Raw genomic sequence first — 27564 nt, 5'->3', positions numbered from 1 at the left:
GTCATGCGGGCCTGGAGTGCCAGGGGACTTTTATTTGCAAGGCAAGTTGGAGAAGGCGGTTAAGAAAGAGGGCGGCAGACCCCCGATGGGCTGTGCCACAGTCCCTGGAGGGTGAGCCAGGGGGCAGAGAAGACCTTCTGGGTCCTTCAGGCTCCAAGGATTTCCAGGAGGACGGGGGCTTGGCTGGAAGCCCCTCATTCTGTGAGCTCCAGGCTGGGGCGCTTTCTTCCCGAGAACACGTGGGTGGAGTTGGCTGGGCTGGGGTGGGGGAAGCAGAGAGAACGGACGGTGCCTGCCGGCTCTTACCTTGGTTGCTCGGCAGGGCAGGGGCCTGGGCACTGAGCTCTCGGAGCACAGCACGCACGCTCCGCTGGAGGTCCAGGTCCACATCTGGGCAGCAGGGTGGGGAAGCTTTGAGGCCAGGAGCCCCTGGCCTTACCCTCGCTCCCACCTCCACTCTCCCTGAGAATGTCCTTAGCGTCTTCTCTGAGCCTCAAGAGGTGCCCGGAAGTAATCAACTTAGAGCTGGCAGCCTGCATCCCGGCCAGGACTGCAATACAGCCTTTCAATCGGCATTTCTCTGTTTTTTGTAAAATCCACATTCCCCAGAGTGTGGTACGTATATTGCCAGTGACATGCGAGACAATTTTAGATGGTACACAGATGATTCTAAAATTTGAGTAATTATGCACTTATTTTAATGTATAGAAAAAATATATATAACTAGTTCCTCAACTAGTATGAAGCTAAAATTTAAAGTCAATTTAAAGAAACATATCAGATAGATACCAGGAGGTGACAAGAACTCTCTCCCTGACCAAACTTCACTCGGGATCCTCGGAGCCCTGCTCTCCACTAGGCCCTCAGCGTAGCCCCTGTCCTGTCTTTGGTCTCCAAGCCCAGTTTTAGCAAGGATCCTGCTGTCAGTCGATAGAAGTCCCTCTCCCTGATATCTGACCAAGCTCTCTATTCCCCACCTTTGATGTGTAAGTTCTTGACCTGTGTCCGGCAAGAATCCTGCTAGGTCACTTTAGTAAGCATCTCCCACCCCTGAGGTCCCCTCTTAGGAATTTTCCATCTACTGACCCCTCCCTCTGTTTGTTGGCTGTAAATCCCCAGTTGTCTTTGCCTTATTCAGAGCAGAGGCCCATCTCTCTCCTCCACTGCAATAATCTTGAATAAAGTCTTCTTTAGGATTTAACAAGTGTCAAAATAATTATTTTCTTTAACAGCAGAGCATTGACACTGCAGAGCTGCGGAGGTGGGTACGCGAATCAGTAACTGACACTTGGAAAGCACGGTAGCCGTGAGAACGCACCTCACTGATCTCCCGCTACAACGAGTGTAAGGAACCAGGGAGCTTTGTGCTGTTGGGCTGTGAAACCCATCACCTCCTGCCGAGGCCACACTTCCCAGCCAACAGGGGGCAGCAGCAGGAATTCTAAAGCCAGCTCGGGAAGCTTTGTAGGCGGCTGACTCTGCGGCTCAGGGATTGCCCAACCCAAGACCCGTCAGTCTAGCACATTTCCACCCAACCCTTCCTCCCTTCCTCCTTCTCTCAGAGTTGGATTTTCATCACCGTCTGGGAGCTCGCTCTCCCAGCCCTCACCAGCTCCCTCCGTCTCCATTTTCTGTCCCACAGGTGTTTCCCCACATGAAGCCTTGCATGTCTAATCTTGTCTTGCTGTCTGCTTCTTAGAGGATCTGGACCAACACAGGAAGTACGGGAGACACTCCCTGTACCATCAATTCCCCTTTATGATAAGCTCCAACCAAGAGGCTGTTTTTACAGGCGAGGGTGCAGTCTCTTGTTGTCAGACAGTACAAACCACACGCCTCAGAGGTTCCCCTTTTGCCTTGGCGGTCAGGAAACTTACAGCCAAACTGGGGCCCCGTCTCAAAAATCAGCTCATCTCAAGTGACAGAGACCTCTCTCCTTTGCTCCTTTTCGGGTGCGTTTGCTTCATGTTCTACTAAACATATATCTTAATTGCCTCAGATTCCTTTGGAAATAGGTAGGGTAGAGAGGACAAATCTAAAAAACCAGCAGGTTGCAGCCCAGGAGTTAGAATTTCTTTAGGTCAAGGCACCCCATGCCCTGGTGCTCATGGACTGGCCCTTCCATGGCTCTGGCGTGGGCCCTTGTACGTCTGCTGGGGCCACCCAACATCTCTGAAACCCTCATTTTCCTCCTGCCTCTCACTTGTTCCCCTGCCCAGACCAGGTCCAGGTCTGAATCTGAGTCTCCTTCAAGCTCAGAGCGGGCAGGAAGTGGGCAGGTGTTACAGCGCACGTTTGCCCACCCGGCCACTGTGTTGGGCAGTGCAGCATCTCCCAAAACTAGCAAGGAAATGATTTAGCCTGGCAAGAAGTCTTGTCCCAAGCCATCCTTCCATCTACCGAGCTCCACCTGGCATGAAAATAAATGAGTTAACGCAGGGTGGGTTACTAAAAAATAATGCTATGTCCTATTTCTTCTTTCCTTCTTTCTTCCTTCTCCCCTCCCTTCTTCTGCCCACCTTCCCGCCATGGACTACACAAAAGACTTAAAACTGTGATAACTGTGATTTCCTCCCTGCCCCCTCATTAGAAGGGCAGCCAAACCTTTGTCTTCCGAGCCCTAGGTTCTCCTGCTTTGCAGAGGGAGTTAAGTTTTTATGTTTCAGAGAAAAAATGGAGAAGTTAGACTCTGCCAGTAGCCCCGGGAGACAACCCCAAATAAACTTTATTTTCAAAAGTCTGGGCAGCTGGAACAAACTCTCAGGCTTTGGTCCACATCTGGCTTGCAGACGTGTCTTGTTTGGGCTTGTAGAGTGTCTTGGAAAAAATTTAAAAAATGAACTAGCTGCCAACATTCACAAATCAGGAGATTTTGCATCAAAGTTCGGATTTCTGGCATCTCCTGAAAGTCTGTCGACACTGGGCGTGCGTTCTTCTTACATATGACAGTGACAGGGGCTGGGGAGCAGCTACCGCTTGAGACAGGGCACAGCTCCCCTAGGGCTTCAGAGTGGTCACTCTCCTTGTTTCCCTCACTTACATCCTCTCCCCAGCCCCTTGACTTTGAGACCCCTGGCTGTCTGATTGAGACAATCAAGCTGGATTGTCTCCAAGGGATGGGGGTGAAGGCTGCTGCTTTTAGTTAAAGAGGGGAGTGGCGATTCAAGGGTGGAAGGTTGGATTCCCAAGACTGTGAGGGTATGAGGGTTATGGGGACCCAGGAAGGAGGAAGACCAGGGTTGGCTGGGACATAGCTGAACGGTGGTGGCAAAGATCTCAGATGAGGGCAGCTAAGCGCTAAACTCTGTGTGCTTGAGTGCCACGGCTGTGGTCTCCTGGGCCACCTTTGCCAGAGCACAAGAATGTCCCCAAAGGAGCCCCCTGTCTCCTTATGGACCATGCAAGCTGTTCTGGGGGCTGTAGCCATAGTGGACTGAAGACCACCGACACTTCCCATCATGCAGACTTCGTAACCCCTGGCCTTCTCATAGGATCCCAAGGAGTGGAGGAGGGTACCGCAAGTGAATGACATTGGAATTTGTACGGACCTTGGAAAACAAGAGCTTGAAGCTGGATTTGATTTGATTAAGCCAAAGAAATAATATTTCTCGTGCCTCAAGTATCTCAGGGTCGTTTATACATGATATGCAATGTCTAACAGAATTCTTGGTCCAGAACACCCACTAAATAAATAACATTCATTATCCACCCCTCCATCCAGGAATAGGATATAACTATCAGGTATCCAGATTACTATTAATACCTAACATTTAAATAGCACTTGAGGGCTTCCCCGGTGGCACAGTGGTTAAGAATCCACCTGCCAATGCAGGGGACACAGGTTCGAGCCCTGGTCCGGGAAGATCCCACATGCCGCAAAGCAGCTAAGCCTGTGTGCCACAACTACTGAAGCCCGCATGCCTAGAGCCCGTGCTGTGCAACAAGAGAAGCCACCGCAATGAGAAGCCCACGCACCGCAACGAAGAGTAGTAGCCCCTGCTTGCCACAACTAGAGAAAGCCCACGCGCAGCAACAAAGACCCAACGCAGTCAAAAAGAAATACATTAAAAATAATAATAAAATAAATAGCACTTGAATGGTACACGTGTAGAGAGTCTTACGTAGGCGTAGCAAGACAATGGTACGTGTTCATCAAACCAAGTTCCTTTTTGTCGCAGGTAGATGAGAAGACTACATTTCCCAGACTCCCTTGCTGTTTCACAGGAGCCATGTGACTGAGTTCTGGCCAATGGCACGTGGTGGAGGTGGTATGTGCCACCTTCAGGCGTGGCCATAAAACCCTCCACCCTATCCTCCATGAGCTTGGAATATATATGTGGAAGATGATGGTGCCCTGAGAGGAAAGAAGCCTCTGTCCCTGAAAGACTGTAGCCCAGATTGGGTGGTGACATGAGTAAGAAGCATTTGTTGTGTTGATCTACTGACACTGGGGTCATCTGTTACGGCAGCCACTGTCCTCTGACTCGGGGATGCACAAACTGTGTGTGTTGTCTCACTGGATTCTGAGCAGAGCCCTGTGAGTTTGCCAGAACAATTACTGTTCTCCCTGTTTTGTGGAATCTAGATTGAAAGTCACCCCATATCGCCTCTCCAACCACAGAAGGTCAGACCCAGAGGGACCTCGGAGGCTGGCTCTCTCTCTTCCCATTTCACGGAGGGGGAAATGAGGCTCAGAGGGGAGAGGCGATTTTCGCAAGGTCACAGAGCTTTTTGTTGGAGCAGAGCTTTCTGTTTGCCAAAATGCACTTCCTCTAAAGCTGTCATCTTACTTGTGACCATTCACCTCTTTACTGGGGAAAGGGAAGAGGGGACACCCAGGTGAGACTGTGAGCGCGTGTCTACCTATGTGTGCCTGGGGCTTGAATGCAGAAAAAAACGCCCCTGATAAAGTTGCCTGAAAAAGGGTTCCCCGCTCTCCAACCAGGGTAGATGTTATTACAGCTAAAGAGACAATAGGGAGGAAGGAAGGGAGAACAAAGGCTGACAGGGTCCTGCTGTGGCAGGACACCCATAGTTCGGGGTTTGCTCCTCTACTTCCGGCCACTCAAAGCTGACCCAGTACTTGGCAATGTCAGCTCTCCATTGTCCTGCGATCCTAGACAGTCAAATCTCTCCCCAACCTCCTCTTAGATGTTTGCTTTTCCCCTGCTTCCCACCCTTGGCTCATATTAGAATCACCTGGAAAGATTTAAGAAAATACCAATGCAGAGCCCACCCCAAACCAAATAAATCAGATATCTGAGGGTGGGGCCCAATCATCAACTTTTAAAAATATCTCCCCAGGAGAATCTAAGGTACAGGATTACAGAACTAATCTAATTCAGTGAGAATTATTGCCTTCGGCGATAAGTTTGGAGATATGAGTAAATGATCTGTTAGAGAAGCCCTGAAGTGACAAGATGCTCAGTTCACAGAGGACAAACGTCCCTGAATTAAGTCACAGGGTCAGGATGGCCCCTCCCTGGCGATACTCCTGGCTCTCACGGTGGTGGGAGGAGATTTAAAAGAATACAATTAGGGGCTTCCCTGGTGGCATAGTGGTTGAGAATCCACCTGCCAACACAGGGGACACAGGTTCGATCCCTAGTCCGGGAAGATCCCACATGCCGCGGAGCAACTAAGCCCGTGCGCCACAACTACTGAGCCTGTGCTCTAGAGCCCGTGAGCCACAACTACTTAAGCCTGCGCACCTAGAGTCCATGCTCCGCAACAAGAGAAGCCACCGCAATGAGAAGCCCATGCACTGCAACGAAGAGTAGCCCCCGCTCACCGCAACTAGAGAAAGCCCGCGCGCAGCAACGAAGACCCAACGCAGCCAAAAATAAATAAATAAAATAAATAAACTTATTTAAAAGAATACAATTGGAGAAAGTTTATTATTATTACTATTATTTTTGTTGTTGTCCATTAGCTTGTTTGCAAAAGATATAACCTTTGTTTAGAAATGTAACCCTTATAGACACCAGTGTTCTGACACTCTTTGGGTCCAGCCATGACAGGAATAAAATCTCCTAAGATTTTTTTCAAGCAGACCAGTCTTTGTCTTCTTGAAGTTGTCCCATACCCTCTTGTGACGGTTAATTTTACAAGTCAACTTGACTGGGCAACAGGGCACCCAGATATTTGGTCAGATGTTATTTTGATTGCGTCTGTGGTGTTTTAGATGAGTTTAATATTTAAATCGATAGATCAAGTAAAGCAGATTGCCCTTACTAATGTGGGTGGGCCCCATCCAATCAGTGGTGGCCTGAATAGAGCAAAAGGCTGACCCTCCCCCAAGGAAGAGGGAATTCCTCCTGCCTGACTGCCTTCCAGCTGGAACACTGGTTTTCCCCTGCCTTTGGACTTGAACTGAAACACTGGCTTTTCCTGAGTCTCGAGCCTGCTGGCTTCTGGAATGGAATTTACACCATTGGCTGTCCTGACTGCAGGTCTTGGTACTTGTCAGCCTCCATAATCATGTAAGCCAACTCCTTATAATAAATCTCATTCTCTATATGTATATACATCCTACTGGTTCTGTTCCTCTGGAGAACCCCGACAAACATGCCCAGAGAGGACCCTGGCATCAGTATGGGGAAAGCTGGTGGAATAATCAAACTTAAAATTCCCTCAGCCTGCTCCAGCCGCTGCACATAGCCACCCAGACGAGAGGGTTACAGGGGACATAAAATTACTACCAAAGAGATGAATTCATAATTCCCAAGGGATGTTTCCCTCAAACTAGGATGTTGTGGAGAACTGTCCTTTTCCACTCTCTGGGTATCAGCCGTCAGAATCAGAACCCCCTCCCTGGAATGGAAATGGAAACACACCAATGAACTCTTTCTGGTCCCTTCCCTTTAAAATCACAATAAAATCCCTAACCCAGGGGTCCCACTACCTCATGCCGGGTGAGCCATAAAACAATTGAGAAGAATATGGTTTGTTTGTGTGTGTTCCAATTCAGCCTTGGACTACCGGAGGCAGCTTAGCTCTGTACCGGTGAATGTCATGTGGTACATGTTGTGTTTACTAGTTTCCATTTTGGAGGATGACCTTTTCCTGACCTTGACCTTTGAGCTGGGCTCCATTTTCCCGGAGCCCATGGGGCCCCAATACGCTGACCACCTGGACCTTACCGACTGCCCTTCCTACCAGGGGCGAGGACTTGTCTGAGAATCCCCTGGTGAACAGACAGCACTGTCTGAGCATCTCAGCTGCTCATTGAAATCACGTGCTCAGCACCCAATTGCACCATTGGCTGAAGTGAGTGACACGCTCGTGTGCTCCTCTTTCTTCCATCCCGTGCCTGACTCCCACCATCCCCCCATGTGGTACAAAGGCTCAGATGTTTCTAAAAAGGTTTGCAATCTTGCCCCTGTTTGCAGGAGTGGCAAAATAACAATACCTTTGGTGACCTTGAAACATTGCTCTTTGCAGCCCTCCAAATAAACGTCTTACTTTTCAGGTGCCCCTCTTCTTGACTCTAGGATGAGAGGTCTCTAAGGGCTGTAGGAAGGTGGGAAAAGTTAAAAACAACTATAATTTGGAAAGCCAGCCAGGACAACTGCAGTCCCTGGTCCTGATGGAAAAACTCCCTTTTGGAGTTTTAGGGCCAGCATCCTAATTTGGGGATGCTTCTCTCACCCACTGGATTTTGGGTCAGGGGGTCATTTGGATGTTGGTGGTCTTTCTTGCCCTGTAGCCTTCCCTGCTCACTATAATCCTGGTGGCACTGTGACCCAGCTGCCCTGCTTTGACCTGGCCTTGGAGTGGCATGGGACCAAGCTGGCCAATGGACTCTCTCTCCCTCTGGGTGACCTTTGTGTGGGTGACAGCCCGGAGTGGAGAGAGCCTCCCTCTTCCTGTCCTGGTGGCAGATCCACCCTGTTCCCTGCCCTTTCTGGTGCCTGATGCTTCAGCTGTTCCTTCAATGCTCAGCCACTTTTTATCTTTGAATATTAAATGAACCATATGGGTTTCTATTGCTTGTATCCAAAGAACCTTTATCGGTATACCTCCCTTCCTAAAACACGATACCGACGTGTCTTAATTGTTGTAATTAAAGTGAGCGCAAAGTAAGTTGGTTTTGAAATGTTCAGTAGGAGATTTTCACAGTGCTGTCCCCACCCTTATCCTCCCAGCCCAAACCCCAGCTGGTTAAAGGTGACCAGGAACCTTGTGACACCAAGATTCACTGGTTGAAGCTTCTTCTGATTGGGTGAGGCTCTCTGAGGGTGAGTGGGGTGTGGAAAGGATGCTGTCTTAGGAATGATAACAAGCTGGTGGCTGTGCCTGCCTCGGGGTGTCCCCTACTCTTCCCTGGGACAGGGATCTTCAACGGCATTGGAGTCTATGCCTGGTGGCTGGAGGAGTGGTTTCTGACTTGCCAGGTGAACATTAGCTGATACACATCTTGGGGGAAGGGTCATCTCTGCTTGTTGTCCCAGGACGGTGTAGGGAGAAAAGTCTAGGTTTTGGAATCAGCCAGACGTGGGTTCCAATCCTGGATCTGCCACTTACTAGCTCTGTAGCTTTGAGCAAATTACCTAACCTCTCTGAGCCTGTTTCCCTTTTAGTAAAATGAGGACAATTGTACTGATATCCCTACCTCGCAGAATCCTTCTGATGTTCTGCATGAGGCAACCCGTAGAGAAGTCATTCACAGCACAGATGCTGGAGCTAGATTGCTGGGTTCAAATCCTGATTTGACCATATAATATCTATGTGACCTTGGGACAATACCTGTCTTCTCTCACTTTCCCATATTCTTTTTTTTTTTTTTTTTTTGCAGTACGCGGGCCTCTCACTGTTGTGGCCTCTCCCGCTGCAGAGCACAGGCTCCGGACACGCAGGCTCAGTGACCATGGCTCACGGGCCCAGCCGCTCTGCGGCATGTGGGATCTTCCCGGACCCGGGCACGAACCCGTGTCCCCTGCATCAGCAGGCGGACTCTCAACCACTGCGCCACCAGGGAAGCCCCTCCCGTCTTCTGTAAAATGGAAGTAATAATAATATCTATCTTATGGGGTCTTTATGAAGACTAAACGAATTAACATTTGTCAGGTGCTTTTCCCACTACTTGATATATTGTAAGTGCCATAGAGATTTCTGTTAAATAAATGCAAGTGTTTGGCAATATATGTTGCTATTATTGTCATTACTCCCAATGTCCAGCTCAGTGATCTGCCGGCAGCTGGGGCTCGTACAAGCGTGTAGATGTCCATCTCTCAAGATGGTCTCGCATTTGGGGAGCTGAGTGCGGGTCTCTCAGCCCCGCTGGGCAGAGGTGGTCCTGCCAGCCCTGGGGGCAACCTCATCTGCCAGATGGGCCTTCCCCACTCTGCAAACAGGCACACCAGACCCCTCTCTCCCGGACCATACTGACCTGAGCTCTCCATGGGGGCCTGGGGTAAGTGTGAGGAGGGTGTGACTGTCTCAGGCAGCAGAATGGAAAGTAAGGTGCTTGTTTTCCTGCAAAGAGCTGGTTCTGCAAAAGAAGAGACAGTTAGTGGTGGGTGGGACGTGTACAAAGTATATTTGTGGAATGGAGAGGCTCCCGGGGGAACGAGGCTTCTCTCAAACTGGAGGGGAGGGAGTCTAGATTTATTTAAGAAGTGCTACTATGGTGCTTGCTATGTGCCAGACACTCTTCTAAACACTTAAAAACTATCAACTCTTTAATATTAACTTTATGAGGTAGGCACTATTTTCTCCCCATTCCACAGATGGGGAAATTGAAACACAGAGACAAATAACGATTCAAGGTCAAACAGCTAGTAAGTAAAGGAATGAGCACTTGAACTCAGACCATCTGGCTCTAGAGCTCATGCCCTTAATCATGACCACAGGCTGCCCCACTGTGACCCCAGAGGGAGGGACACCCAAAGTCTGCTTCCCAGGGCAACACACTCCACAACTGAAAAGCAGAGGAACTCTGAAAGAATCCAAGAGCTTGTTCTTTGAAGAAAAAAAAGATACACACATACACACACACACCTGGGAAAGCTAATTGAGAAAGAGAAAACAAAGAGACAATATTAGGAATGATAAACATCCCATATGACATTTATCTGTATAAAGAAAGTCTGAACCCTCTGTATCATACACAATTTTGTAGGAAAATAAAAATGACTCAAAAGGCTCTAGAAGAGTTAGAAAAACTGCTTATATTAGTAACCAGTGAGGAAACAGAGGAAGCCATCAAGTAACTGGCTCTAAAAAAGTGGTATCTGGCTCAGATGGTTCCTTTGATAAGTTCTCTCAAACCTACAGAGTGAAGCAAGTTTTTATGTTACTTAGCACAGAGTTTACTGTCCCAAAGAATAGAGAAAAAAGAAAAGATTCTCTGAAAAAGCCAGCCTACCCTTGGTACCAAAACTCGAATGAGGATAGTTTAAAAAAATACAGCAAGCACTTCACATCCACTGGGATAGCTACTAAAAAAAGAAATACAACAGAAGGGACTTCCCTGGTGGCGAATTGATTAAGAATCTGCCTGCTAGGGACTTCCCTGGTGGTGCAGTGGCTAAGAATCCACCTGCCAATGCAGGGCACATGGGTTCGAGCCCTGGTCCGCGAAGATCCCACATGCTGCAGAGCAACTAAGCCCGTGTGTCACAACTGCTGAGCCCACGTGCCACAACTACTGAAGCCTGCACGCCTAGAGCCCGGCTCCACAACGAGAAGCCACGGCAATGAGAAGCCCGCGCACCGCAACGAAGAGTAGCCCCCGCTTGCCGCAACTAGAGAAAGCCCGTGTGCAGCAACGAAGACCCAACGCAGCCATAAATAAATAAATAAATAAATTTATTACCAAAAAAAAAAAAAGAAAGAAAATAGATCAGTGGTTGTAAGGGTTTGGGATAGGGAGAGGGGGTGACTACAGAGGGGCAACAGGGAACTTTTGGGGTGATGGATTTGCTCTGTATCCTGTGGTAAAATCGATAATGTGTTAAAACTCATTGAACTGCATAGCAGTAATAGTCAATTTTACTGTATGTAAATATAAAAAATAAAAAGATATTAAAAAAAGAAAGAAACCCACATCTGAATCTGTAACTGGGATCACGTGCTTGGGTGCTTAGTTGGCTTTGACCAAATTCTAGAATTTACCAAGAAAAAGGCATGTTTGTTCAATGGTGCTCTCACATCTTTAAAAAACCAGATCATTTACACACAAGGCACAGCTACCTCTTGAGAAACATCCGAGGAACTGGAGTGGAAAATAATTGACATATTTTAATATATACCCTTTTTTTTTACCATTTTAATTTTTTTAAGCTTGTGCATGTTTTATATACTCTAAATGCAAATAAGCCTATATATCTAATTACCAATTTATAGGAAATACGGAGATTACCAGGATGCAAAATCCAGCGTTTGAGAAACTCTACAGGACACACATTCTGTTTTCTTTAACAAATAAATTGCAGGGAAGATGGGGTGAGGGTGAGGAGGGGAGACGTAAAGCCAAAGGAAGGGAGGGAGGCTACAGATTAACAGGGTTTAAGAGACATTATCAACCAAGTGACTCTTATTTCGATCCTAATTCAAACTATTACAAAAAATACGGAGTTAGGGGCTTTCCTGGTGGCGCAGTGGTTGGGAGTCCGCCTGCCGATGCAGGGGACGCGGGTTCGTGCCCCGGTCCGGGAAGATCCCACGTGCCGCGGAGCGGCTGGGCCCGTGAGCCATGGCCGCTGAGCCTGCGCGTCCGGAGCCTGTGCTCCGCAACGGGAGAGGCCACAACAGTGAGAGGCCCGCGTACCGCAAAAAAAAAAAAACTATGACATTTGAGGCAACTGGGAATTTGAACACCACAGAAATTTGGGTGGAGGGAGATAATAGTTTTGTAGTTCTGTTTGAAAAAAAAGTAACAGCTGTTGTCTTTTCTTAAATTAAACATTCAATGTTGAGGTAACTGTAGATTCACACGCAGTTGTAAGAAATAACACAGAGAGATCTCACGTGTGATTTACTCAGTTTCCCACTGTGGTAACACCTTGTGAAACTGCAGTGCAAGTGTCATTACCAGGATATTGACATCGATACCTTTTTATTCAGATTTCCCTGGTGTGTATGTGTGTGAGTCCTTTATCTTTTAATGATACACACTAAACTATTAAAAAAAAAGTGGTATCACTTAAGCATAGGCACTGTTTTTCATTTTTAATACATTTCTACATCTGATGTCTTAATATGGAATAGGTTTGACTTTATTTTTATTATGTGGCAGAGGGCACACAAAAGAGAGAGATGACATGTATGTAAGTTGGGAAGCATAATAAAATAGACACCTATGAGCTCATCACTCAAGAACACGGCCATTGAATTACACTGTGCGTGTAACTTATAATCTCAGGGAAAAAACAATAAAACTATTAAAATAATTGCTCTTCTCTTCCTCCCTGGGTCTCTGGGACTGCTGTACTGTAAGGCTGACCATGCTGAGCTGTGGGCGTAACTTCTGGAGTCTGAGGAATCCGGCTCAAGTCCCAGCACCCCCATCCCCAGGGGGCCCACTGGGGGCCTCTCTGAGCTGCAGTCTCCTCCTCTCTTTGTGAGATGGACACCCAGAAGAACCAGCTAGAATGTCAGACTATTTCATGATGACATTTTGATCAAGGGCTAGGCATGCAGGTCGGGGAACTAAAACTCCACTCAAGAGAGGACGGTGTCAGGCATTCATGCTGTTTGTTCTCTCTAAAAATGCGCAGTGGCATGTTTTGGTGGGCCAGACTTGACACTGAAATCTAAATGAACTATGAAACTTCAAACATGAAAGTTCGACTGTGAGTGGAAGACCTTGTGGGTGTTCCCAGTCTACACGGAGGAGCTGGAAAATGGCAACACAGTCAGAGCCACCGCCCAAGGTGGACAGGCAGTGGGAACAGGGCAGATCCCCAAATCCAGGGGTGGAGGGAGACAAAGAGAAGCTTCCCAAGTGGGAGCCCAGAAGTTGTGTTCTCAAGTCCCCCTCTATCGGTTATGTGGTTGTGAAGAAGGATGGTAATAACCTCTGCTCCAACCCCACCGCCCCACCAGGTCCAAGCCACCATCATTTCTTGTGCAAATTACGGCAGTGCCCCCAGTGGGTCTCCCAGCTTCCACTCTTCCCCCTACAGCCTAGCCCCTGACTGAAGCCCTCCAATGACTTCCCTTAGACCTTATCATAAAGTCCACCCTCCTCACCCTGCCTAAATCTTGCCCGATCTGGCCTCAGTGCTTCTCTCCAGCTGCATCTCATCCCGCTCTCCCTCTGGCTCACCAGGATCTCACCTCATGGCTCTTTGTGTTCCTCTAACTTGCCAAGCTCAGTACTACCTCAGGGCCTTTGCACACCTCTGCCCGGAACACCTTTCTCCCAAGCCTTCCTCACAGCCGGCTCCTTCTCAACACTCAGGTCTCATTTGAAATGTCACCTCCGTAGAGAGGCCTTTCCTTGAGCAGCCTTTCTAAAATAGCTTCCCCAGTCATGCTCTAGCACACTCTTTTATTTTATTCATAGCTTTCATCAGGATCAGAATTTTCCCATGTAATGATCAGTCTTCTGGGCTCTTCATTAGAATGTGAGCTCCACAAACAGTGGGTTCCAGTGTCTCTTATTCACTGCAGCATGCCCAGTGCCTAAGGCAGTTATCAGCACCCAGGAGACAGTGAATAAATATTTTGGAGAAATAGTTGAAGTCACATGTCCAGTGAATGATGAACCAGGGCTAGAGCTCAGATCTCAGCCTGGGGTGCCCAGTCATGGCCCCCTCCCTTCCCTTCATACCCATTCTTCCCCTGCTCCAAACCTCACAAAGCACCCTCTGCCCGAGGAAAATAAAGTACACACACAGTTAAACTTTTGTCGGGGAGGAATCAGCTAATAGTGACCATTGAGCAGACTTAAAGGAAAAGAAACCACAAAGATATAGATTAAAAGAGAAGCGTAGGTCGGGTCGAGGGAGGGATAAATTAGGAGGCTTGGGATTAACATATACACACTATTATGTATAAAATAGATAACCAACAAGGACCTACTGCATAGCACAGGGAACTATACTCGATACTACATAATAACCTAGAAGGGAAAAGAATCTGAAAAAGAATATATGTAGCTGAAGTGCTGTGTTGTACACCTGAAACTTACACGACATTGTAAACCAAGTACACTTCAATAAAAAAAAAGAGAAGTAGGGGCTTCCCTGGTGGTCCAGTGGTTAAGACTCTGCACTCCCAATGCAGGGGGCCCGGGTTCGGTCTGGGATGATGTTTAATGGAAAGCAAAATTCTAAGAAGTTTGAACAATCGCTGTCAGAAAGCCTCCTTCATTCTTCTATTCATTCATTCGCTCACTTATTCACTCATCAACCATGTCTTCGGTGCCTGTATGCATTTGTGCAGGTCCTGGGTATATGCTGTGTCACCCCCTTGTTCCTCTGCAGGGGACCTCTGTAATCTATTTCCTGTCCTTTGGGGCTGCTGACCACACCAGTATGGGGCAGAGCCCTCAGGGGTCAAGCCTGCACCAGACAGGAAATGGAAACAGGCAGAACCCAGGTCATTCTGGCAAAACGCAGCAACATCTCAGTTGTCTCACTTCAGGATGATGTGAATTTCTCAGGAAATAAACCTTGCCCTTTTAAGCACCCAAACTTGCCTCTGAGGTTTCCTCGATGAATCTCATGGGAGATGACTGCACGTACCTCACCGTAACACAGTGACGATTTCAGGGGCTGCTGGTAGGTGAAGGAAGCCTCCTTCCTACGCTGAAAGGCTCCTACTTTCTCAGGTATGAATCCCGTTTCAGCAGTGGGGACTGCACCTCGCACAAAGTGGGTGGACGGGGCTGCCGTCTGGCCCATCGCCTCACTGGCCCTCCCAGCCAGGAAGGGCGAGGCTCTGTAATCCATCCAAAAGGGCGCTTGCTGTCATCTGTCTGTTCAGCGGGGATGCCTCTCTTAAACTGGAACAAAGGCTCCTCTGTGCGGGTGGCTGCCCTGTTGCTGTCTCTGCTCTTTCACCAGACTGCCAATTTGCTGAACGCTGGGGAGCCAGATAAACACATGGCATTGTCTTGTATGTAAAATAGGGAGACAAAGCCCGAGAAACTGGTCTATGAAAAAAGAGCATGGAACTCCCATGCTCTTGGAACATCTATCTGGGCCGCTCTGAGGCCCTCTGGCTCTCTTCCTAGCTCCTGGCAGTGTTTCCAGGGACTGAGATTGCTGAGTAAATCAAACAGCATCTACGGAACACTGTTCACGTGGCAGAAAGTGCGCCAGGCCTGAACGTTTAGAGGTAAATAAATGAGACACAGTCCTTGCCCTTAGGAGCTGGGGGCCTACCAGCCCGTGACTTCTCACTGACTGCAGTGTGGCCCTACTCGCCACGTTCTCGGCCCACGATTGGCACACTGGTGTCCATGCCCACAGCAAGCCTGATGACACACATGTTACACAGAAACCAAGGGTAGTTATCAGTTAGCCATTAATAAATACTGCCTTTGCTGGTCAGGCTTTGCTTTAATTATTTTTACAAAAACTTGCGTGTCCTCCAAGTGTCATGAAGCCTGAACGATAAGACGTTTGCCCAAGTGGTTTTTCAGGAACTCAAAGTTGTGTCCAGTTTGAGTTTGAGCCCATTAAGACTGGTTGAGACCACCGACCCTCCATCACCACTTGGTGACCATTTGGCGTCAGGGGCCCAATACCTCCACCCTCAGGACACGCTAACAGCACCATTTTCTGAGCACGCGTCCTATGAAGAAGCCTGTAGCTTAGTTGTACCTGCACAGAACAATGATTACCTCACCTTTTCTTATCCCCATCACCTTTCCCCATGCTCCACACGCCTCACCTTTATCTCGTAAGTACCCCTCGCCCCCTCGCCGTCAGGAAGGCAGATCTGAGGGTTGTTCTCCCGTCTCCTCGATTGGCTGCCTCACGAATAAACCCCTTCTCTGTTGCCAACCTCAGCATCTCAGCATTTGACTCACTGCGACTCGGGCAGACCAAACGTGTTTGGTAACATTTGCATGGGGAACCAGAGACTTGCTCTGCCTGGTACATTGTTAGAATTCACTGCCCACGCTAAAAACTCTGCCCATGGCAAATGTCTGGAAGGTACACATGCTATACAGTGAAAAAGCAAGCATCCTCCTTCCCTAGAAGCAGCCACGGTTCTAGAAAATTTGACTCTGTAGCCCACATTTAAAAGTCAGATTTCACATAAAAGTCAAGATTCTCAGCCTTTACTTAGAAGGAATAACTGGAAGATCTGGAAACAATGGGCCCATAATTCCACGTGGCAACAATCAGTGGGCTTGGACTGCAGCCGCCCCCCTGGAAGGGCCAGGCACCTGCCCCTCCTACTGCATCCGCCACTGTCAGCTGGTCCGTGGCATCGTTCATGCTTCCTGCTGGGCTCTTTGAGGCAGACAAGCTGGCAACCCACAAGCTATATAGATATTTCTTGATTTGTGATGGGGTTACATCCCAATAAACCCATTGTATGTTGAAAATATTGTAAGTCGAAAATGCACCGAACACACCTACCCTTACAGAACATCACAGCTTGGCCCTGCCTACCTTAAACCTGCTCAGAACCCTTCCATTAGTCTACAGTTGGGCAAAATCTTCTAACGCAAAGCCTACTTGATAATCAACGGTTGACTATCTCACGTAATGGATTGAATACTCTACTGAAAGTGAAAAACAGAATGATCGTCTGGGTGCAGAACGGCTGTAAGCGTATTAGTTGTTGATTCTTGTGATCACGTGGCTGGCTAGGAGCTGCCCTGCCCAGCATATCGAACCCCATATCGCTAGCCTGGGAGAAGATCAGAATTTGAAGTACGGTTTCTACTGAATGCACGCTGCTTTCCCACCATCGTAAAGTCGAAAAGTCTTAAGTCAAACCATTGTAAGCTGGGGACTGTCCACTGTGGCCCAGGTCCCAGTTCTCAGAGAGGAGAGTTAATTACAGACATGCCTGATGGGAGCTGGGCGTTGCAGTTGCCCCGAGGTGCCATGTGAGTCATTCGACAAGCATTTACGGTACACTTCTCTACTTCTCCGTAGCCCCTGACGCACTGCCTCGTGAATGTCAAGCACTTGTACGAAGACAAGACAGGGTCCCTGTCCCCAAGCCGCTCTCAGGCTAGGGAACGGAATCAAGTCTGTTCGGCATGGTTGCTATGGCAACTGGCACAGGAAACAGAGATGATACTGATGCTGAAGACACTGGTGAAGAGGCAGCGGTCCCATGGGAAGGGGGTCCCAGACACAGTGGTAAGGACGCTGCCCTGCCACTTGTGCGGGGCATTGGTCTCCGGCTCCGTCTCGGATGACCGACTGCGGCTTTTGTGCTGCTAACCAGGCAAATGGCACGTCCAAGCTCAGCTCACAAGCCCCTGCCCTCCCCCAGTTCCCCCAGTCATAGCAAGAATGCGACATCACAGGATAGAAACACACCAGCCTCTGCCACCAGTTGGAAAGATTCCCAGCAGCTGGTACAAGCAGCACGGAAAGCGGCCAAGGGGAGAATCCCAGCCACCTGGGAGCAGCCCCACGAGTCACGGCACTGCGGCCTCTCATACATCCCCCACCCCCATCCCTGGCCAGTGCTATTCGTTCCTTGTCTCATTTGCTCAATAGTGATTGAGCCTTATCTGTCCTACAGACTCAAGGTAGGAGAACCAGGTCTTCAACTGAAGATCATATAAGTGGATGGATTCATTCATTCACGCAACGAATATGCTTCGAGCCCCTTCTAAGTGTGAGACACTGTTCCAGTTCCTGGGGATGTGGCAATCAAGTAAGCAAAAACACCTGCTCTCATAAAGGTTGCACTCCTGAGGGTATGCAGTGATGGTGGGAGCGGGGGAAGACAATAAATGCCGTAATTAAGTTGTATATGAGATGCTGAGAAGTGCTATAGGAATACGGCTGAGAAGGGGATCGCGAGGTTCCAGCGTTGGGTGTGCGATTCTAAAAGGTCTCCCTAAGGAGGTGACATCTGAGTAGAAGCCTGCGGGAGGAAAGGAGCAAGCCAATGTCTGCAGGAAACATGTTCCATACGAAGGGAACAGCCACCCAAGCGCTGAGGAGGGAGGTGCCCGAGGATTTTCAAGGGACAGTGCAGCTGGGGTACAGTCGGCGAGGGGACAGTAGGAGGACGCTGGCAGACAGTCCTCCCGGGTTTGTGCCTGTCTGGTGAGCTTTTGTTCCAGATCATTTCTTCAAGAAGGTTTGTATCGTGAACAGCCTTGGAACAGAGAGCAAGTATCTCCTCCAGGGCCAAGGGTGGATTTCTTTGCCGACCAGTATGATAGAGACGATGTCTCCTTCCAGGGCAAAGATGGCAGGTTTGCTCGCAGCCCACGGTGAACACTGGGGGTTTCCTTAGCTCAGGGCTAATCTCAGCCGTGACGCACAGCATCCACTTGGGGCCACCTCCCCGCTCTCCCAGGGAACTTGGGGGCAGGACGCTCACACTGCCTGTTGCACCGTGAGTGATAAACACCCGGGTCTCTGACTCTAGAATCTCGTGTTTTCTGCCAGCATCCCTAAAATTGCGGTATGCTAACCTGTTAGTCACAAGGAGGGTAAAATCTTAGACCCTTTCCAGCAGAGGGGCGAGACCAGAAACAAAGAATGAACGAGTGAATGAATGAATTGGGATTCAGAGGACGCTCCTCCTTAAACACAGAACATTAGCAATGAACAGTCCTCAGGGCAGGTGCGAACACATGGCTGTTCACTGCCTTGGGATAAAATAGGCCACAGGACCAGCCACAGAGCCACAGAGGCGGTTCTGTGACACGCAGCAGGAAGAAGCAGATGGGGCCCTGTTCGCAGCTGTGGCTGCCCATTCTCTCTGTGCAAGAGATCATGGGAAAGACTTCCCTGCTGGAGGAAGGGCTGCAGAGAGCAGGACTGAGGAGGCCTGGCTCCGGGTCAGTGTCTGGCCGTGAAGATCCCAGCTTCGGAAGATCCCCTGCCTGCCCCATGGCTGGCTCCCGGGCCAGACTCTTCAGACAGGAGAAGCCACCCCTTGGGAAGAAAGACACGGAGTTTCCCAGGACCACACCCCTGCCTCCTTCCTGTCCTGCACCCACCGCCCTGGCACAGAGAGAAGGGACCCCCCACCACTGAACCACTCCCCTCTCCTCCCACCCGCGTTGCCAGCCGGCCGCCCCCAGGATATCGGGGCAGATGCCATTTCCAGGACTCTGAGTTCTTCTCTCTGTAGAGACAGACTTGCCAGACGACACACCCAGCTCTTTGGTTTAGAGCCTGTGATTAGTGGGGGGTGGAAATGCAGAGCTTGGGGTTCTGAGGGGGCCCCTGTCAACCCTCATCCCACAAGGCCCGCTGGGCTTTCCAGATTCCCGAGGGCCCTGCTCCCCAGCTGTCCCCTGAGGACCGGGCAGGCCCACTTCCTCGCTGAGTCTGCCTCTGGCTGGGAAGGAAACACCTGGATGCGAGAGGGCTGGTCGAGGGGGTAGGAGGCGAGCATTGTTCCTGGGCGGGGTGGATGGGGGGAGCCTGGGAGGAACGTGACAGGGCCTGGATGCAGACCAGGAAGCCACGAGCCAGCCTGGCATTCACATCCACCATGAGAGCCGAGGAGGTGACAGAGGAAAGTGGCGGAGTGGCCGGGCAGGTAGCATTTGGTGCTGGACTGCCCGGGTTCCAAGCCTCTCTGTTGCTATGGCAACATGTTGCTTAGAGCCCTTGTGCCTCAGTTTCCCTATCTTTAAAGGAGGCCTAATATTAGCACCTACCTCATAAGATTACTGTGAGGACTCAATGAGATGACATTCAAAAGCCACTTACTTAGAGCTGAATAAAGTAACAGGCCAGGCCCATGCTGCTAAGTTCTCCACAAACCCCACGTTAGCAGCCAAACTGAATCTCTAGCTTTTCTTCCTCGCTGTTCACACCCGCGCTCCTACTCTGGGTTTGCGCACTTTGTCCCCCTCACTGGGACGCCCGCTGCTCCATCTCTGTACACAAGCCCTCTGTCTCCCTCAAGACCCAGGTGCCACTTTGCGCGGAGCCCTCCCTGATCCCACACCTGCGGGGCTCTCTCCACCTGCGCGCACACCGCGCCTCGCCAGCGGCCCCGGTGCCTGTTACTGTCTGTGTTAGTCACTCACAGCCGTGTCTCAACCCCACACCAGCCGGGCAGCTTCTCAAGGACGGAGGCACGGCTCTGGTTGGGCTCTGGTGCCGGCTGCACACGTAGAAGACGCTGGATCCGTGTGTGTGTGAATGTGTGTGAGTGTGTGTGTGTGTGTGTGTGTATGTGTAGAGAATGGCCAAGATCCGGGACAGAGGTGGACAGATAATGTCCCAGGAGGGGCACCGATGGGGACCCAGAAGATTCTCTCTGAGCCCTGTGCCTTGCTTACCCACTCTGCACTTTGGCAAGTAAGTTGCCTCAGTCTCCTGACCTATAAACGGGCATTATAAACATACCCAGCCTTCCTCCAATTGCCCATGAGAATCCAATGGGCTAATGAATGTATCCTATAGCACCAGGCGTGAATAATTAGTACTGTTATTACTGGCATTTACAGGATTTGGAGAAGAAAAGAGGGGTCTTCTCACAGGGTCCTGCGTCCTTTCTTCTTGTGAAAATGGATTGAATAATCTTTTTCTAATTTTTTTTGGCCGCACCTCAAGGCATATGGGATCTTAGTTCCCTCACCAGGGATCGAACCCGTGCCGCTTGCATCAGAAGTGCGGAGTCCTAACCACTGGACAGCCCAGGTTGGATAATTTTAACTTGGCAGAATGGTCATAGTAGCCACCACATCTGGGCAACCCGTCTCAGAAAGGCTGGGCGTGTATTCACAAGCTCCAGGGGTGTCTTGCCCCTCCCGGGCTCCCCTTCCAGCATCCCTCCTCCAGGACCCTGGATCTGCTCTGCTCAGATCTGCCTCTCCCGGCTCCCTCCCTGGAGACCCCACCCCCAGCCAGCGCCTACCTTGGCTCAGCTGCAGCTCGGCTGTCCACAGTCCTGCCCAGGGAGGCCTCCAGCCCGGGACCACCTGATGTCTTAGACGAGCCCTGACCGGTGTCTGCAGCCTCCAGACCTGCAGAGAAAAGCCCAGTGTCGCACAGGCCTGGCTCTGTCCCCTCCTCTTCCTTCCCCTTCCCCATGGCCCTCAAAGCTCCTCCCAGAGCACATCCTGCTACGAGGTTGCTTTCTAGAGAAGTGTCTGTGGTCAGCCACTGGTCACTGGAGGTTCTTTATTCTGACTGGGTGGGAGGGTGGCACCTCCGTGGGCCCCCCGCTGGTGCTGCCTGGGCAGCGATGCAGGGAGCCCTGACTTCTTTCTCGAGCTCCAGACACACCAAGAACCGCACCCCCACCCCCGACACCATCAGCCAGATGGTCCCAAGTTCTTCCGACTCAACAGGTGCAAAGCCAGTTCCTCATTTCACCTTCTAAACCCACCTCTCGGCTGCTCATCTCAGAATCAGAAACCTAGGTGTCATTCTTCACATCTCCCCCTCCCTCAACTGTAACACCTAAACAGCACCAAGTCTTGTCACTGTCTCATGAACTGTCCCATTTTTTTTTCCATCCCCCATGGCGGCCATGAGGTCACCACTGTTTTTCTCCTAAATTATTACAACTGCCTGATGTCTCCCTGCCTCCGCCTCATAGCCAAAGGTCTCTTTCTGATAGTGAAACACAAATCTGATCGCGTTACACCTTGTTACAACCTTCAATAGCTCCCTATTACCTTCAAGAGAATGGCCAAATTCCTTAGCATGACTTGCAAGGCCCTTCTTGATCTGGTCCTTCCTTGATCCCCAACCTCAGGCTTTATCCCCTTGCTCTGACGCCTTCCAGAACGCCTGCAGTTCCTTAATGATCCAGGCCGTCTCCCACCTCCAGGCCTTCGCATGTGCAGTGAAGTTGGGATTCTCTTCCCAACCCTTCTCCTGGCTCACTCCTAACCATCCTTCCTTCGGTACAGAAGAGGGAAAAACAGGTCAGGAGGGAAAGTGGAGTACCATGGAAGCTGGGGGTGGGACAGTGTCAAGGACGTGATGGTCAACGGTGTCCAAGACTGCAGACAGGACATGGATGAGCACCAAAAGCATCCGCTGACCTTGATGATTAGGAGAGAGCAGTGCTGGGGAGCAGACCACCTCCACGGTGACATGTTTGCTAGTTTGTCATATCCTTTTTTTAATTTTTTTTATTTTTTTGGTGATACGCGGGCCTCTCGCTGCTGTGGCCTCTCCCGTTGCGGAGCACAGGCTCCGGACGCGCAGGCTCAGCGGCCATGGCTCATGGGCCCAGCCGCTCCGCGGCACGTGGGATCTTCCCAGACCGGGGCACGAACCCGTGTCCCCCGCATCGGCAGGCGGACTCTCAACCACTGCGCCACCAGGGAAGCCCCTGTCATATTCTTTCTTTTTCCCATATTTTGAAGCCAAGCGATATTTTGGGGAATCTCCAACACATTTCTAGACCTTTGAAAAACTCACACACTCTAGGCTGTCATCCGATATGGCCTAAATGGCTCTGGAGAGAGGCAGATTGCAGACAGCACGAATGCCTGGATTCAGCTGTGCCTGAAACCCTGATGTCTAGATCTTCTCTTAATTGTTCAACTATGTGATCCAATAAATGCTCCCTCCTTTTCGATTAAGACTGTTTGCACTGGGTTTCTGTCACTTGGGTTTCTCCTTTGCAACCAAAGGAGAAGCCGCTGACCTTTCTCTGCAAGGGCCGAGTGGGCTCTGTTCCATCCCTTCCTTTTGTAGAAGAGGCCGTTTGAAAAGAAGAAAAAAGTCCAGAAATTTGAATCATTTGCTCTAGAGCTCAGCTTCCCTCTCATGGCTACTTCTTTTCGGTCCCACTCACGTGACTGAACTCACATTTTATCTTGCATCTTTGTATTCTTAGGTCACATGTCTGCCGCATCCCTCCCCCTGTGAGTTCTGAGAAAGCAGAGGCTAGGTCTTATTCATTATTGTATCCATCACAGGATAAGAGAATGTTAAGAGACAGTCTGGCTCAGTAAATAAAACAAAGGGATGAATGGATGAACGAATGAATGAGGGAATGAATGAGTGAAGTAAATAAGGCCAGGACAGGATGAAGGACCAAGAACTCAGCCCTTGCAGGTTCAGGACTCGGCAGCAGCCAGCAGTGTGGCCATCACGGGCAGCCCCTTCTCCTTATCAGCTTTGGCCTGAGTCGGAAATCACAAGTTGATGTCAGCCTCCTGTGGCTGCTCTGCTCCTCTTATCATTGGCTGATGTCTCTGCAACTACCGTGGGTGTGGTAGCCACGGAAGGGGCTGCTGGGTGACCGTGGACAGCCTGGGAGCTGGGCCCTGCAAGGAGGAGCTGAGGTGCCCTCATTTTGTGGGCACGCAGCTGACAGCCAGCCAGGAGACAAAGAGAGAGTGAAGGAGGTGGACAGAGGAAGGACCAAGGCCCCACACCTGCCCCCAGCGCACCACGCCTACCATCACCGAGGGGGTGGCGTTGCCCCTCTGATTGTTCCCAGTGACGCCGTGTGCCTCCAGACGCTCTTAGTGTTTGTTTAATCTGGGCTTTTCAGGCCGTCTGTTGCCAAGTTTCCCATCTGCACCGATCTCTCAGGAACAGCCCTTTCCCCCAACAAGACCACACGATCCATAAGCATCAGACTCGAGAGGGTTAGGGTTCCCTGCACTTACTGCTCTGGTTCATAGATCACCTGGTTAGCTAATGGTTGAAAAGCCACTCTGGGGTGATCAACGCCCAAGATACAGAAGCAGAGGCTCGACATGTATGGCCCCTTTGGGCAGAGCTGTGATAGCTTCCCAGGTTCCTCTATCCCAGCCTGGGCGTTTGGAAGTCTGTTCACTAATTCACCTTGGAGCTGCCACATTACTTATCTTTCCTGCAGACAATCCACTGCTTCTGTTCCATCCTCATCCCTCTTTCCAGTCCCCTTTATTCAGAAAGATATGTCTTACTTATTTCCCTGTCTATTACTAAGCCACTGAGAGGTTTAAACAAACGAAACTTTAAATTCTTAAACAAATTAAAACAAATTAAATCCTCTTGTAACTGTGGTGATAGGGAGATGAGTGCTGTGATCAGGGCACTCTAGAGGGCCAGGGTATTGGAGTCAGGGAAGAATTATTTGTTTTGGATACAGGAAACCCAGGGCCACCTGTGCGTTGCTCCAGCCCCATCTTCTGCAGGGGTCCCCTCTGGGATCATTCAGAAAATCCTAATAAGCAACGTAGATTTTACTGACGATTACATTAGGAGGATGGAGAAGAAGTGGATATCACTCATCTCTTAACAAGCTATTTAAAAATCTTCCGTGGAGTCTTCTGTTGTCCGGACACCCTCCTCCAGGCCATGCCGTTGGACTGGTAGAGTGTTTTTTTTTTTCTCCTTTCTCTTTTCTCCCCGTGACCCCAACTCACTAACTCCTGGCTCCTCCCACCCAGATTTTTTCACAAACACATCAAAGGACTCTTGAAGTGCATTCAGAGCACCTCAACTCCATTCTAATCCTTGCCTCCCAGTTTTTATACCCCGAACTCATTAACAACAACCAAAAAACAAATGGTTCTCTGGTTGGTAGGACCCATCCTTAGAAAGCAGTGAGAGGTAATAAACAAGAAAATAGCTGTTATAGAAACACATTTTACTTTACCTATACAATCACTTCAAGAGTTAGGACAATTATGGAGATGGGTAAACTTGAGTTTAAAGGCTCGTATAACTGGCAGGTGCTGGGACTTGAACCAGGAAACACCTAGTCCAGAGAGTTCATTGTAGGACCACAGGGAGGATCTGCAGGCTGAGCCAGCCTGAAGCCTGGCCTGTGTTCCTTGGCTCTCAACTCTACTGCAGGGAGACCAAGGCAATGGCAAGGCTGGCACTCACCTGGTGGGCACCTCTGCTTCTAGTGAATACCCTCCAGGGCAGCAGAACAACATCATGCCCTAAACCAGCGTTTCGCCAAGTAGGGTTCCTGGACCAGGAGTATCGGTATCACCTGGGACCTTGTTAGCAACTAGTACTGTCTGCCGAGGAACAGTAGGCGTATCGGGGATTCTCCACCCTTTACTTCCAGCAGTGTGGTTTTGTTGCTTGTGTGAGAGAGCGCAGAGTTAGGGCTAATGGGGTGACATGTGTAGGAAGCTGATTTATGTTTTTATCCATTCCCTCGCCTTTCAGCCACTCTTATTTTGGGGGGAGAAGGAATTTTGATTTTAAATGCTGGCAACATTTTTTAAAATTTTCGTGTTTAAGAAATGGCTCAAGCAATTCAAAAATACATTTTCATTGTAATAACAAACATTATACAGCAGTATACAGAATAAAAAAGCAGGGCTTCCCTGGTGGCGCAGTGGTTGAGAGTCCGCCTGCCGATGCAGGGGATGGGGGTTCGTGCCCCGGTCCGGGAAGATCCCACATGCCACGGAGCGGCTGGGCCCATGAGCCATGGCCGCTGAGCCTGCGCGTCCGGAGCCTGTGCTCCGCAACGGGAGAGGCCACAACAGTGAGAGGCCCGCGTACGTAAAAAAAAAAAAAAAAAAAAATGCAATCCTTCTCCCCCTTCCCGGTTTCTTTTCCCTCCTCTCCCAGTGACCACCATTGTCCATAGCTTGGGGTGATTTATACAAGTTGTTTTTCAGCTTTCTTTCTTGGAAATCATTATCAGTACCTAAGGATCAACCACATTCTTTCTTAAATTTAAATATCCGTATTTTCTGGACTAGTAACACATTTACATTGATCAAGATGGGAAAGATACAGAGAAACCCAGACCATTCCTTCTTGCACAAGCCATCCTTCAAGTTGGTGAGGAAAACTTCTCTGTCCAGGCCTCCCTCTGCACCTGTGCCCCCTCCAAGCTGCTCAGGTCCCTCTGAAACGGGGTCAAGGGCAGAGAGAACCTGGGGCTGCCCTGGAGGGCAGGGCCTGGAATACTCTTACACACCCTGTTCTCAGGTCAGCCTGGAGACCATCCTTCCCTGCCCCGGCACCCTCGCACCGCCCCCCCTTTACCTTCCTAATAAGGCAGGTTCCTCCTCCAGGGCAGGTCTGCAAGCTTCACAGAATGTGGAGGAAGAGCTGGAGGCGCTTGTCTGTATAAAATTCTCACCTAGAAGGCTGAGGATCCAGCAGGACATCAGTGAGAAAACCCGAAGAGCCCAATCCTTTATTACCTGGGCAAATTTGGGCAAATTGCCTGGCCTGTGCACCTGCGTGCACACGCACTGGGGCAGGAGACAGAGCGTCCTGGCTGGGCTCTGGTCCTAGCTGCCTCTGCTCCGTCCCCTCCTCTCTGGGTCTCAGTTTGCCCATCTGTAACCCGAGGGATTGGAGAGTGTGTTTGCAAAGCCTTCCTAGCTTTCTCCGGCTTCTTTCCCAGGCAGTCCTGCTTCTGTAGACCTGCGGCTACAGTTTTGCTCAGAGAGGCCCCTTTCCTTGGTGGGGGAGGGGTTGGGCGTGGGGAAGGCTGCTCTGCTCCCTTCCCTCCCCACACTTTCCTCTCTCCCGATGTCTCAGGGGACCCTTTTGGGATCAGGGCCAGCTTTGGGGGCTGAAGCGACATTCATTCACAAGGGCTTCCTTCCTGACTCCCCTGCCCCGCCCCCCAGCAGTGGCCACACAGACTCGCCTGGAGCCCCGCCAACCCTTTACTCTCCTCCCTCACCGCCCCCCCCCCTCCGCACTTCCACTTCTCCACACCCCACCCCGCCACCATCCCCAGGGAGTGTGAAGAGGGTAGCTGTGAAACCAGCAGGGCTCCTCTGGAATTCCATTAGGATGAAGCCATCCCCCTCAGATCTGTGTGAACTTTACTTTTCTGGGCCTCAGTTTCCCCACAGCTCACATGAGGGGATTGAGGGAGCAGCAGAGCTTAAGAGCAGGGACTCTGGTGCCTGGCTGAGTCCTGACTTCCCCTTTTCACTGTCTCTGTGACCTTGGGCAAGTTCCTTAGCTTCTCTGTCTCAGTTTCCCCATCTGTAAAATGGGGCACAATAGTACCTACCTCATGATGAGGCAGGCTGGGACCTCGGACCCTCTACTGCAGGGCTTGCACCTGGACAAACGTCTCCTCCAGCAACAGAATACAAAGAAACTAAAAGGGACTAAAAATACCTGCACGCAGGCGCAGTTTAGGCAAATTATGAACGAGAAGATACAAAAAGGTCAAAACCCGACTGCCACTTCTGAGGGGCAGGGAGGAAAAGCAGGGTCCTGCACATGATCCCTGCACACGGCACCACCAAAGGGGTGGGCAGACCACCTGAGCCACCTCTCCGGCCCAACCCCCCCTCACCCCATTTAAGGGACCAGCTCACCCCCACTCAGGGAGCGAGCAAGGGCACCTTTCGCTTGTTTTCGCTCCCTTCTGCTGCAGCACGAGTCCCAGTAAAGACTCGCCTGAATTCCTCCTCTGGCCTCTCATCAATTTCTATTGAGTAAAGAGTCCAGGAACCTGGTCGGTAACAGTGGTGACGTTGGGAAGCATCAGTGAGATGACATAAGCACGTAAAGCACGTGGACAGTGCTG

The 27564-nt window shown here is 50.2% G+C and overlaps 1 protein-coding gene across 5 annotated transcripts in view; it reads right to left on the bottom strand.

The window, feature by feature from the left end:
• PIK3R6 (phosphoinositide-3-kinase regulatory subunit 6) overlaps nucleotides 1-27338 on the bottom strand; it is a 74855-nt gene extending 47517 nt beyond the window's left edge. For 2 of the 5 annotated variants that reach the window (XR_002647737.3, XR_002647736.3), the window contains exons 1-6: nucleotides 27040-27338; nucleotides 26049-26153; nucleotides 21755-21980; nucleotides 20989-21097; nucleotides 9392-9493; nucleotides 307-390 (exon numbers count right to left, since the gene is read on the bottom strand). Coding sequence is in view for 3 of the 5 variants with exons in the window: in XM_022596235.3 (XP_022451943.2) it covers nucleotides 307-390; nucleotides 9392-9493; nucleotides 20989-21097; nucleotides 21755-21919 (460 nt within the window). In the remaining 2 variants the exon portion in view is untranslated. Of the gene's footprint in view, nucleotides 1-134; nucleotides 8809-9391; nucleotides 9494-20988; nucleotides 21098-21754; nucleotides 21981-26048; nucleotides 26154-27039 lie in introns of those variants that run through there. The other 3 variants (XM_022596235.3, XM_022596242.2, XM_022596240.2) reach the window with 3 other exon arrangements.
• Between the last annotated feature and the right edge of the window lie 226 nt (nucleotides 27339-27564).

The sequence above is a fragment of the Delphinapterus leucas genome, chromosome 19 (assembly GCF_059928025.1).
Source record: "Delphinapterus leucas isolate spDelLeu-1000000601 "Yukka" chromosome 19, BTC_Dleu_Yukka2, whole genome shotgun sequence".
NCBI classification, from domain to species: Eukaryota; Metazoa; Chordata; class Mammalia; order Artiodactyla; family Monodontidae; genus Delphinapterus; species Delphinapterus leucas.
This window is presented reverse-complemented; position numbering and strand designations above follow the sequence as displayed.